General features: G+C 48.9%; 5 protein-coding genes across 6 annotated transcripts; 3 read left to right on the plus strand and 2 right to left on the minus strand.

The window, feature by feature from the left end:
• The first annotated feature begins 11 nt into the window (after window positions 1–11).
• Window positions 12–1,160, plus strand: LOC1282014 (GPN-loop GTPase 3). Its single transcript, XM_322008.6, has 2 exons — window positions 12–169; window positions 232–1,160. Exons 1-2 carry the CDS (start codon window positions 125–127, stop codon window positions 1,078–1,080), a joined length of 894 nt encoding a protein of 297 aa, XP_322008.4. The 5' UTR covers window positions 12–124; the 3' UTR covers window positions 1,081–1,160.
• Window positions 1,099–3,259, minus strand: LOC1282013 (polymerase delta-interacting protein 2). Its single transcript, XM_322007.5, has 3 exons — window positions 2,636–3,259; window positions 1,819–2,449; window positions 1,099–1,737 (listed from the first exon to the last, which is right to left on the minus strand). The coding sequence occupies exons 1-3, from the start codon at window positions 2,749–2,751 to the stop codon at window positions 1,276–1,278; spliced, it is 1,209 nt and encodes a 402-aa protein (XP_322007.5). The 5' UTR covers window positions 2,752–3,259; the 3' UTR covers window positions 1,099–1,275.
• Window positions 3,260–3,609: 350 nt separating this feature from the next.
• LOC1282012 (SWI/SNF-related matrix-associated actin-dependent regulator of chromatin subfamily B member 1) lies at window positions 3,610–5,075 on the plus strand. Its single transcript, XM_322006.6, has 2 exons — window positions 3,610–3,818; window positions 3,884–5,075. Exons 1-2 carry the CDS (start codon window positions 3,738–3,740, stop codon window positions 4,910–4,912), a joined length of 1,110 nt encoding a protein of 369 aa, XP_322006.1. The 5' UTR covers window positions 3,610–3,737; the 3' UTR covers window positions 4,913–5,075.
• On the minus strand, window positions 5,058–9,489 carry LOC5667697 (uncharacterized). Of its 2 annotated transcripts, none has more exons than XM_001689334.3 (4): window positions 9,275–9,489; window positions 5,781–9,204; window positions 5,599–5,706; window positions 5,058–5,533 (listed from the first exon to the last, which is right to left on the minus strand). In XM_001689334.3, the coding sequence occupies exons 1-4, from the start codon at window positions 9,350–9,352 to the stop codon at window positions 5,103–5,105; spliced, it is 4,041 nt and encodes a 1,346-aa protein (XP_001689386.3). In that variant the 5' UTR covers window positions 9,353–9,489; the 3' UTR covers window positions 5,058–5,102. The 2 variants fall into 2 exon arrangements, with proteins under 2 accessions (XP_001689386.3, XP_061506462.1); XM_061650478.1 differs by having other exon boundaries at window positions 5,781–9,213; window positions 9,275–9,473.
• A 13-nt stretch (window positions 9,490–9,502) lies between these two features.
• Window positions 9,503–11,217, plus strand: LOC11175661 (uncharacterized). Its single transcript, XM_003435709.2, has 3 exons — window positions 9,503–10,043; window positions 10,121–10,388; window positions 10,466–11,217. The coding sequence occupies exons 1-3, from the start codon at window positions 9,615–9,617 to the stop codon at window positions 10,984–10,986; spliced, it is 1,218 nt and encodes a 405-aa protein (XP_003435757.2). The 5' UTR covers window positions 9,503–9,614; the 3' UTR covers window positions 10,987–11,217.
• The last annotated feature ends 265 nt before the right edge of the window (window positions 11,218–11,482 follow it).

An 11,482-nucleotide genomic window follows, 5' to 3' on the forward strand; every position in this document is an offset into this window, starting at 1 on the left:
CCGCTAAATTTCACCAAGGTGTACACATTCCATCTGTCAAACGAAAAACGAGCATGAACGGTGTGAGTTTGTTTACTTGAGTCTGGTTGCACGAAACATAATTGTACGTAGAGTTTGTTTCAAAATGAGGTACGGACAGCTCGTAATGGGCCCCGCCGGAAGTGGCAAGGTAAGCATTCGCATCCCTGGCATACTAGACACTTGATTTACCCCCGGCTCATTTCATGATAGTCCACCTATTGCGCGACAATGCAACGGCACGGCTTCGATGACAAGCGGATGATCAAGGTCGTCAATCTGGATCCGGCTGCGGAACACTTTGACTATCAGCCGTTTCTAGACATCCGAGATCTGATCCAGCTGGACGATGCCATGGAAGACGAAGAGCTTCGCTACGGTCCGAATGGTGGGCTGATATTTTGTATTGAATATCTCATCGAACACTCCGACTGGCTGCGTGATCAGCTGTGTGGAGTCGGTTCCGATGATGAGGACGATACCACCGGCATCGAAGAACCGGACGACGATTATGTGCTGTTCGATATGCCGGGTCAAATCGAACTCTACACCCATCTGAAATCGGGCAATTCGTTGGCTCGGTTACTAGAATCGTGGAACTTTCGACTCTGCTCCGTGTTCCTGGTCGACTCGCAGTTTATGATTGACGGTGCCAAGTTTTTGTCGGGAACGATGGCTGCATTGAGCGTGATGGCCAACATGGAGCTTCCCCACGTGAACGTGCTTAGTAAAATGGATCTGCTGAGCAAAGTACACCGTGGGCAGATGGACAAATATCTCGACCCTGATGCGCACGCACTTCTCGGCGAGGTAACAAACGAATCCGCGTGGGGACGCAAGTATCGCAAGCTGTCGGAAACGATCGGCATGCTGATCGAGGACTTTAGTTTAGTTCGCTTCACCCCGCTCAACATTAACGATGAGGAAAACGTGGCCGATCTGCTACTGATGATCGATAACGTCATCCAGTATGGCGAGGATGCGGACGTGAAGGTGCGCGATTTTGATCCACCAGAACCGGAGGAGGTAGAGGACGACAGTCGGCACTATCAGGATGATTAAAGTGGCACAATGTGTGGATTTCGTCCTAACATACGTTTATATTCGCTTTGCAGTTCAATAAATTTAACGATATGGGATTATTTACATGAGTTCTGACTGAGCATGCGCGTCCCCTAATTATGGCCCTAACACTGGTTGGTTTTCATAATGTCTTAGCAGATAACTTTTCAGCGATCAAATTTGCTCTGCTCACGATCAAACAGCGTCATCACCATCGTTTTTGTTGTTTTTCGTATTTGGTTTCGTGGAGCTCGTTGGCGTTGTGGTAGAAGAGGGTGTCGAGTCGTCTCCGCCACCGCTTGCGCCTGATGGCTGTTTCGAGCCAAGCGTTGTGTTCGCGTCGTCGATGCTGCCGTTTCCGCTGTTATCGTCTGGCTTGCTCTCCAGTGAGAACGGTGGAATACGACAATCAAACATGTGGCCATCTTCGCGCTCCATGCGGAACGTTCCCCACATGTGGCCGCTTGGTGCCTGTAAGCTGACGTGCGAGCTGTACTGGAACGCGGGCAGTCGCGGACTCAAGATAGGTTCCTGGCCGACTACACCCCGTCCTCGAACAGTTTCCAGTGTTCCAGATAGGGAAAATATTCTCCAATGTCGCTCTCTCAACTGCACGCTAAGTTCGCCCAAATTTTCCAAACGAATACAGTAGCGCCACTAAAATAGAGGAATCAAATACAGTTGCAATGTTGCGCTGGGTCAACGTTTTACAATTCTATGGCCATCGTTGATGCTTACCCAGTACACCGACGCTGCTGGAGTTTCTCTGCAGCCCATGTAGAACGGTATGACCGTTACCCGTATGCCTTCCGTCGTTTCTTTGTGCACGTCCGACAGTTCCAGCCATGGATGGTTCTTCTTCTGCCATGCCCTAAGCGTTTCCTGCGCCACGAACGGCGGATCCTTGTCTGGCTGGTGTGCTAAGAACTTATCGAACAACTCGTGCTGCAAAGGATGCTGCTCTCCAGAGCTGTACGGTAGTATGTCCTCGTGCGCTACGTAATCTAGTCCTGGGATTGCGTACAAACTTCGGCTTGATTCCTGGTTCCCCAGAAACGTAACCGCCTCCGTTTGGGCGCGTATGTACGGACAGTCGCGCTGATCAATCAACACCTGATAGAAGGTGTGCGTCTTCTTCTGAACTTCCTTGCCCGCGTTACCACCACCAGAGCCGCTATCGTTTGCATCGGAAGAGGCCCCTTCGAGTTGATTGCCTTTGGCTTGATTCGGCAAATCACGGTCGTACACTCGGGCTAGCCATGGGAACAGTATCACACCGCGGTACCCAAATACTCGGTGCAGGAAAAGTTGGCCCGTTTCGTATTTGCCCTGCGCCTTGGGCAGCTCGAGTCTGCCCACCTCAGCCAGGCTGAAACGTAAATAATTATATAACTTTCAGAAAGTGCATCCAATAAAACAAAGCCTTCCCCAGGGGGTTCAAATGCATTGGCCAAAAAGAGGCGCCACAGCGCGTGGCAACATCATTACGGCCAGGCGATGGCCCGATTTTGGCTCGGCGTTCGAACTGGCTACACAAACAATTACACCATCTTACCGTGTGTTGTGATAAATAGAAACCGAAAACAAACGAACCACCAAGTTGAACCGTGGACGGAAATGGCAAAGAGAGATTGCCTTGGACATTAGCGGACTCATGGTTGTTATGAGCATGCGGCACAATCGCTTCGGTAGACTACGATGGGCGAGAGCACTTTTCCCGAAAACAGACTACAGAGTGCAATTGGCGAAAATTAATAAAAACTTTATCACTATCACACAATTGCACACACAATTTTCCTTTCCCAACACAACACAACCAATGAAATCCGGGATGTCAAATGTACAATTGACGTTTGGTTTGTACAACAAATTACTGCAGTTTGCGAGCTCGCCAACGCTCCAAATCGGTGCAATTTTCCCTCGCTGGCGAGCGTTTTTGAAAGGCGTTGTGAGGGGTTTTGACGTTTCGAGCGAGGGTTTTTGAGCGTTCAAAATAGCCACCAGCGCTGGCCGTGCGACCGTGTTGGTGGACAAAATTAAATGACCAAAAAATAAATACACTCCATCTGACGGAGGCAAGGTCAGAAGGATACGATAAGTGGAACATGTTAAACAGCGGCCGCGTGCCGCGCCAAGAAGGTGCTTGAGCGCTCTGTGCATCGATCTGCCGCATGGCACTACGTGCAGGACCGCTAGGGAGCTAGAGGGTTGAAGCTAGTGGACCTATCGCAGATCGGGAAGAGACGAGCATGAAGGAGCAGATAAACATCCTGAGCGGATGTTTTATCTGGTGTTAAGCAAGTGTCAATACGTACACATGAGCGAAAGAGATGACATAACACAACGAGCGAGAACATACACACCTCGGAAAAAGGTGCCCGTAAATTGTCACCAACACAACGAAAGGCATATGCACAAAAGTGGGCGAAGCGTTCGAAGTGAAGTAGGAGAGGGAAGCATAAAACTTCGAAACGGGCACTGTAGACAAGAAAAGGAAGGATAGAGAAAATGAGCGAGATGCAGCGATATTCGAACGTCAAAAAGCCTCGCCATGTTGTATGGGTCTGTGGAACGCCCGAACAGCGGCTTGTTGTGTTTGGTGAAACTGAAGAACTAACAATTTGGACGAATTTCCGCTCTTGGAATAGTGTTTCACAATGGCATTAAAAACCTACGGCGATAAACCGATTAGTTTTCAGGTAGAAGAAAATGGCGAATATTATTGTGTCGGTTCGGAGGTAAGTGACGTTGCGCGGGATGGATCTACAAATCGTCAGCAACTAACGCGAGATGCATTTTGCAGGTTGGAAACTACTTGCGCCTCTTCAGGGGCAGCCTGTACAAAAAGTATCCGGGAATGTCCCGGCGCTTACTGACGAACGAGGAGCGCAAACGGCTACTGGACTCTGGCATTAGCAACCATCTGCTGTCGAGCTCTGTCTCGCTGTTAAAAGCGACCGAAGTACAGGATGTGCTCGATGGCAATGATGAAAAGTACAAGGCCGTGTCGGTACACACTTCCGAGCCACCGGCTCCGCGGGAAAGCAAATCAAGCAAGAAGCAACCGCCATGGGTCCCGACGATGCCCAATTCGAGCCACCTGGACGCGGTGCCGCAAGCGACACCGATCAATCGGAACCGTGTGTACAACAAAAAGGTGCGCACCTTTCCGATGTGCTTCGACGATACCGATCCCACACTGAACGTGGAGAATGCATCTCAGTCGGAAATATTGGTACCGATTCGTTTGGACATGGAGATCGAAGGTCAAAAGCTGCGCGACACATTCACGTGGAATCGCAACGAATCTATGATTACACCGGAACAGTTTGCCGAGGTGTTGTGCGATGATTTGGACCTTAACCCGACACCCTTTGTGCCGGCAATCGCGGCCGCCATTCGGCAACAGATCGAGGCGTACCCAAACGAGCCGGTAGTGCTTGAGGAGGGTTCGGATCAGCGAGTGTTGGTAAAGCTTAATATCCACGTCGGAAATACGTCCCTGGTTGACCAGGTGGAGTGGGATATGGCGGAGAAGGAAAATAATCCGGAGGAGTTTGCCATAAAGCTGTGCGCCGAACTGGGTCTGGGCGGGGAGTTCGTGACGGCCATTTCCTATTCCATCCGAGGGCAGCTGTCGTGGCACCAGCGCACCTATGCGTACAGCGAAACGCCGCTGGCCACGGTGGAGGTACCTTTCCGCACGCCGAGCGAGGCAGACCAGTGGGCACCTTTCCTGGAGACGCTTACCGATGCCGAAATGGAGAAGAAGATCCGCGACCAAGATCGAAACACGCGGCGTATGCGTCGTTTGGCCAACACATTTACATAGACTCGTCACCCCATACCACGTATTTCGCAGATTGTTTTAATCAGACATCTCCTAATCATCTACTCGACTACGGTAATCTTCTTTCCATCATTCTATATGTGTATGTGCGTGTAAGATTAAATAAAAATCCAGGAACACAACAACATACCTATCTCGATGAAAACAGGTAGCTTTACTATCTATACGATGATCAGCCGGTACATCCGGCTGCATCATTCGGTACATCATCCTCGAGTTCGGTATCTTCATCACTGTCTTCATCATCATCATCATCTTCGTCATGTCGTGTGCGTAGCATTCTAATGATATCAACGGCTGTGACCTGTCCGCCGTCGATATCGTTCAATAGCTCCAAATTGAAGCTGGGCTTTGTATCCACCGTTTCCGTCGTTTCATCTTTCGGCACTGTTTCCGTAGGAGTGACGGTACTACCTTCTTCCCCCCGATAAGCGGCATTTGGTTCTTCACTGTCTTTCACTACCGTTTTGGCATCATCCTCTGAGCTGTTTAGTGTTTGATGCCAACTGACCGATTCGCAAGGAACTGCTGCTGTGTTTTCCAACGGTGTATGTTTGTCTTTGTAGGCAGCTAACATCTCTTGAGTTTCCGGGTTATGCTCATCTGAAATTAGGCAACCGAAATTAGTCGTGGCCATGTTCTACCATCTGCGTATATTGAGCGCGTACCAGTGAAGCAGTATGAAATAAAGTTTCCCTCAAATGCAATCTGGCCCGATGGTACCTGTATTTCACGCTCCGTTACGATTAAACGCTCCAGCTCTTGATTACCATCACCTGAAAAGGTAAAAGCAATGTCCTTAAGATTCAAACAACAAATCGTCACCAAGGAATATTACATTTGTACATACGTGTGTTTGAAATGATGGTCATTGCGCCAATGTCTGGTAGATAGTGATTTTTGTCTACGATTACCATATCGTCACAGGCTACTGGTACAGGACGACATGGAACTTCTGTGACTTCGGGAAAGGAATTACCCGCACTTGTACCCTCTACAGGGTTTGCAAGCATTTCCAGCACATTTGTGTTGCTTCCGGATGGAGACGGATTGTCGCTTAAATTGGCCATCATAGTAGTTGGCGGTGTACAATATTCTGTTGAACACTGCACTGCAGTAGCCGGTTGAAGTTCATCGCATGCTTTGGCCATATTCTGTATCGTTTGTTCACCGTAAATACTGTTGCTATGGTGTCCACCTAAATCTCCAATGCATTGGGCGGGAGTTTCCTGTACACAGGGCACGTGAGCAGCTACATAGTCCAGGCTTAGTTGCTGCTGCTGCTGCTGATGCATTAAATACATAGTTTGGGGTACTTCCATAATAGTAAATGTCGTTACATTATGGGCTACATTGTGATTGCTGTTTGTGGATGAGGGCTCCAAAACTGTTGCTATTTGTCCGACGCCATTTTCGTGCTGACCATCAACACAGGGTGCTAGATTTTTGGTGGATTTTCTTGGCCTACTTGCCGCCTTTGTCTTGCGAGGTTTTCGTTTGCTGGTTGTTTTGCTAGTCGTTGGTGTCTGTATTTCCGTTTTAGATGGTCCGAAGAGCTGATACTGATCGAGTAACGTTTGCTGGTCTGGGGTCACGTCACTCGTCAGTTCGCTTTCCGGAATAGCGAGCAGGTTGACGTTTTGTTCCGTGTTCCGATTTTTGTTGTTGCGTGGTTTTTCTTTTTTGGTGGATATTCTAGCATTGCTAGCTTTTTTCTCACGAGGCTTTCGTTTGTTGGTCGTCTTGTTTTCCGCTGGTGCTTGTGCTTGCTCTTCCAGCAGTGGGAATCGATTATCTGCGCGCTGTTGATAATGATCGACTAAAGATTGCCGATGGTCTGAGATCACTTCACCTCTGTTTTCATGCTCCGTAACAGCCGGTAGATCTTTCGGGTCGATTATTGTAATATTTGTCACCAGCTTTAAATTGCTCTCCATGCTTTCCCTCGCGATTGGTGCTACGAAAGAGGAAGAAGTGGCCGCTTGTTCCGGGTAGGTTTCGACGCCGCACGGAACGTGCATTAGCTTATCCGTCTTTACTGGGCAGATGAGGTTTTGTAACGGTTTAAGCTGTATTTCGGGTTTGGCGGTTTTTTTAGCTGTACTTGAGGCCGCAAGTGCACTGTTTACCATCTGACCGAGCATCGGATTGGAAATGGAGGTGTTGGCAGGGAAGTTCCCCAGTGGTTCATCATTTTCTAGCGTCACATCATCGATGTTCAGCATCATCAGCAGCATAGTCCAGTGAAATATTTTCCGAAAGCGTTCCACAAATGCTGTCATTGCCTGGTCGTACATAGCTTCGTCAAGTTTGCCGATCTTTTTCACCTTCAGCTCGGGTAACATTTGCTTCGTTTCTGTCTGCTCACTAGTACTGCACGCGTTCAAACAGACGCCCCGCAATCCCAGCACGGTGTTGTAGTTCGGGGGAATACGGCAAAATAACATCGCATCGCCCGACACGGTTATCTTCGGGCGCATAATTGACACAACAGTCGGCCAATCCAATGGTGACCGCAGCACAGCATTCAATGCGGCCTTATCATTTGCATTCAACTGCCTTTGCGCGGAACAAGGCAGCATCGCTTTATTCATACTGTCCTCATGAAACGCTTCTAAAAGGTGTAGCAGCATTTTGGTGCCCGTTAAAATGTGGCTCTGCGTTGTGTCAACGGCCAGCCTGTTGCCAAATTTGTACCGGAAGCAAAACTTCATCTGCTCATACAAACTCCATTCGGCAGTCGTTGGTTTACCGGTCTGGAAGAGATTGATCGGTCCGCTTCCCGTTTTCCGAGCACCACTCTTCGGTGCGCTCTTAATATCAAAGATGGTTTCAATCCAATTCTTATCCGTCACTTTGGTCGACAGTTTTTTCTTCTCCCTCCTGGGCACATCGTCCAGCGTTGCCTCGGGATTCTTCTCGAGAAACCGCTCGATGGTGTAGTAGCGCGTGCGGCAACTTAGCCGGGAGTGGTTGCCAAGGTACTTCGAGCAGTGAGCCCAGGAAATCTTCTGCGGCCCTTCCTCGGTGAGGTGTTCCGCGATATAGCTCATCAGGCGTTTGTCCTCCCCGAGACTCCAGCCAACATGCCTGTTGACGAAGCGCAGCGTGTTCTTGTACCGTGCCCAAACTTGCTTGGTGGTTCTTCCCGGCAGCATGTCATCGGGGAAAAATTTAAAATCATCGCCGTATTGCTGCACGTACGCCGTAATTACGCAGTCTTCTTCCTCGGTAAACTTGGCACCTCGCAGCGGCCGTAGCAGGGTGTACTTGTACCGATGGTACACCTGCACCTTGTTCCGGTATGGCATGCGTTCCACGATCTTGTTCCATATGACATTGTTCCCGATTCGGTTTTCATCGACTAGCCGTAGCAACAGTTCATCCTCTTCGCGAGTCCAGGGCATCTTTTTCGACTGCACAAGCTCGGAAAAGTTTGTTTGATAATGCACAAAACACTGGTATTCGGAACGCTGGCCCACACGATCCGCGATCCGGTCCCAGTTGTGAAATTTGTGCGATTCCGCCGCCTCCACTAGCTTCGTTTCTTCCTCCTGTGTCCACATTGCTCGTTTAAAGCCAGGCTTGAGATAGTTGTTCCACATGCCTTCGCAGGCGGCAGCCGAGTGCCGACCGCACATGACACTGGTCGATATTTGTAACCAGTCGACGGTGAACTTTTGGCGCCCGTACTGTCCGTCGTACGATTGGGCCTTGTGCCAAATCTCTTCTATTGGCAGCGTACTTAGTTCCATCCGTTCCTTCCTTATCCGCGCCGCACTCTCTGAATTGTTGCAAATTTTTTCCCGTAGCTCGTTCTCCCGCTGGAGAAATTCTTGCGCCTGAGTCTGGATGCTGCTCGTCAGCTTGTGCTTGTCCTTGTGCGTCCACAAGCTTTCTGTCGATTCGAACAAATCGAGCGGGAAAAATTCCTTCTTCACGTTCTTCCGGTACAGATAATCCTCGTTGTGGGGGCCGGGGTAAAGCTCGTGGTCCTTGAAAAATGGTTGCCCACAAATGTACCCGGGATAGCGGGGACGGGCCGGCCGCGGTTTGGGTGCTAAATTTTGCCGTAAATCATCGAGACCTTTCTCCACCTCAATTAACCGATTCTGACACCGCGCTAGCAGTCCCTCCAGCTGCATCCGTAGCATCAACAGCTTCGTTTTGTAATGATGGTTCAGACCGATTGCATTCTTGGTGGTAACGTTGACATGCTCGCGAATAATGTCCTCTACCTCGAGGGTATGATTGTGGTGCGTCTGTTGCCCATCCTGCAAATACTGACATCCGATTAGTGGATCAGCGTTGTACGCTTGCTAGAATCGTATCTTTTTATCTTACCTCATGCGTAACGTAGTCGCTCTCTGCCTCCGATTCTGTGTAGTAGGAAGACTCATAGTCCGAACTTACACTGGACATAGCTGTGCGGTTGTAGCATGCGACGAAAATATGCAAAAACGCTCACTCCACACCATACAATGGTGTTCCGCGAAACAACACGACAATCGCAGCAGCCCCACTGCCGTTGTTGATTTCCCAGCTGTCAACGATTGTAAACAATGCTTCTTCATCACATGTGACAGTTCACAGGAATCGTAAACATTCCCAGCCGCAACAACGAAACGGCAAAATCTCTCTCATCCGCTGTGTTAGAAGGTGTGCGGTAGTGCTCTAAACCACGATGTCTTATGCGGACAATGCGATACGCATTACGCGGTACATTAATCCACACTATTTTTACTACAAACCGCTGACGGCGTACCTGCCAGGTCACGAGGAAACGCAATTTGCGGTCGCTCTTAGCCAGCACTGTGAGGCGGCGTACGGGGAACTCTACAGGACAGTGCGGAAACCACAGGCGTGGGAAATACAAAAGCCGGGCACACTGGTAGCACTGCGTAGCATTCAGCTAGAACGATGGATACGCTGCCTTGTGGAAGAAACCGTCCAGGATATGGATGAAAACACATGGTACCAGCTGTGGGCCATCGATGAAGGCATTGCAATCAAATCGGACCCGAAGTATGTTCGATCGCTTCCGGAAGCGTTTGCGAAGGAACCACCGCATGCGAAAAGAGGTGCAATCATCAATGTGTTGCCTAGCGACACAGTAAGTTTAGGATCTGCAGAGTCGGCTTCCGTCTGTTATCAGCTAACCTCAATGTTTTCCCTTCCCCCTCAACACAGCGCTTCGATTACATACAAAACGAGCTAATCCAGGAACCAAGCACCCGCTGGTGCCCGGGCATTGTGGCCACAATGGAGGGGTGCTTAGAAGAGGCAGCCAGTGTCACAATGGTAGAGAAGGCAAAGTTCGCGTTTAAAGGCGAAACGATTCACTTTGGCGAACTGTACGTAACCTCGCAATGTAATACTTCCGGCAGTATGGCAGATCTACTGCGGGCCGCTTGCCCGAAACAGATCATTACGGCTCCTGAGGCTGGGTTCATCAAAGGTATAAACTGAAGCGATAGGGATCCCCTTGCACTAGCCTACTGTGACGATGTATCTTTTTTTGCTTTCTATTTGCAGCGTTCGTAAAGCTACAAACGCATGCCATGAAACGATTTCTTAACAACGAAGGACTGTCTGATAAGCATATCCTGAATAACTTTGTGCAAAAGTTTTCGCGCAACAACTTACCGCACGCGCACCACCATGCGGAAAGGGCACTGGACATGGACACTGAGCTATCACAGAAGGTGCAAGAGTGGCTGAAACGAAACCAAGAAGCCTGCTTGGCCATGTTACAGGAGCAAAAGATGAAGGAAGAGCAACTGAAGGTGCCCGAAATAACCAGCTTTACTGCGGAAGGTATCATGAGGTTTCCAGAGAAAAGTGGTTTACACGGTCCCCGTTCAGTTGCTTCGAAAAAGCCGAATGAAGTAAACTGTACTTCCTCGGGGGTTGTTAATGCTGCTGCGGAAACGTGCGATGATGCCGTGAGCCACGCTGCTTCACTGTCTAGTAGTAAGCCATCCTCCGTATTGCTTAACGTACAACGCCATAAGGCTAGACTGTTACTGAAGAGCTCCACAGTTGCTCAAGAGTAATGGATGACTGCGGGATCGTGATCATCTAAAAAAAAAACTACGAATATTTTCGATTGTTTCGCACTTTTGACTGAATTTATCAAACCAACAATCTATTGATTTCAATTTTTTATAAAACTTTAGACGTGAACTATCATATACGCAATTCTTAAGACATGAAATGTTATCTACAATACTTTCGTTAAGACAGAACAATGATTATGAATAAAGCATGAATTATTGAATGGAAAATTGCGACTTCATTTACAATCGGGGTAAACGTTACAAAATGAGAAGGATCTGTTGGCGCTATGTGTATCATGTTTCGTGAGAAGAAACCAATACACGACGTGATTGCAGCCGTAAATTGTCAAACTCCGTAAAGACTGCCTTCTTCTTCTTCTTTGGCACAATAACCGTTGTCGGCCAAGGCCTACTGCCTGTACCCATAAGTGAAGTGAGCTCGGGGCTTTCAGTAACTTATTGTTACCATAGCGGGATAGTCAGTCCTACGTAT

The sequence above is a fragment of the Anopheles gambiae genome, chromosome 2 (genome assembly GCF_943734735.2).
Source record: "Anopheles gambiae chromosome 2, idAnoGambNW_F1_1, whole genome shotgun sequence".
NCBI classification, from domain to species: domain Eukaryota; kingdom Metazoa; phylum Arthropoda; class Insecta; order Diptera; family Culicidae; genus Anopheles; species Anopheles gambiae.

Excerpts from the sequence above, each read along its gene's own strand:
- LOC1282014 (XM_322008.6), top strand. The coding sequence starts at position 125 with ATGAGGTACGGACAGCTCGTAATGGGCCCCGCCGGAAGTGGCAAG. Across the intron at positions 170-231 it reads GCCCCGCCGGAAGTGGCAAG|TCCACCTATTGCGCGACAAT; the intron begins GTAAGCATTCGC and ends ATTTCATGATAG.
- LOC1282013 (XM_322007.5), bottom strand. The coding sequence starts at position 2,751 with ATGCTCATAACAACCATGAGTCCGCTAATGTCCAAGGCAATCTCTCTT. Across the intron at positions 2,450-2,635 it reads TCTATTTATCACAACACACG|CCTGGCTGAGGTGGGCAGAC; the intron begins GTAAGATGGTGT and ends TTTACGTTTCAG. Across the intron at positions 1,738-1,818 it reads CAGCAGCGTCGGTGTACTGG|TGGCGCTACTGTATTCGTTT; the intron begins GTAAGCATCAAC and ends CCTCTATTTTAG.
- LOC1282012 (XM_322006.6), top strand. The coding sequence starts at position 3,738 with ATGGCATTAAAAACCTACGGCGATAAACCGATTAGTTTTCAGGTAGAA. Across the intron at positions 3,819-3,883 it reads ATTATTGTGTCGGTTCGGAG|GTTGGAAACTACTTGCGCCT; the intron begins GTAAGTGACGTT and ends TGCATTTTGCAG.
- LOC5667697 (XM_061650478.1), bottom strand. The coding sequence starts at position 9,352 with ATGTCCAGTGTAAGTTCGGACTATGAGTCTTCCTACTACACAGAATCG. Across the intron at positions 9,214-9,274 it reads GCGACTACGTTACGCATGAG|TATTTGCAGGATGGGCAACA; the intron begins GTAAGATAAAAA and ends ATCGGATGTCAG. Across the intron at positions 5,534-5,598 it reads TATTTCATACTGCTTCACTG|ATGAGCATAACCCGGAAACT; the intron begins GTACGCGCTCAA and ends GCCTAATTTCAG.
- LOC11175661 (XM_003435709.2), top strand. The coding sequence starts at position 9,615 with ATGTCTTATGCGGACAATGCGATACGCATTACGCGGTACATTAATCCA. Across the intron at positions 10,044-10,120 it reads ATGTGTTGCCTAGCGACACA|CGCTTCGATTACATACAAAA; the intron begins GTAAGTTTAGGA and ends CCCTCAACACAG. Across the intron at positions 10,389-10,465 it reads TGAGGCTGGGTTCATCAAAG|CGTTCGTAAAGCTACAAACG; the intron begins GTATAAACTGAA and ends TTCTATTTGCAG.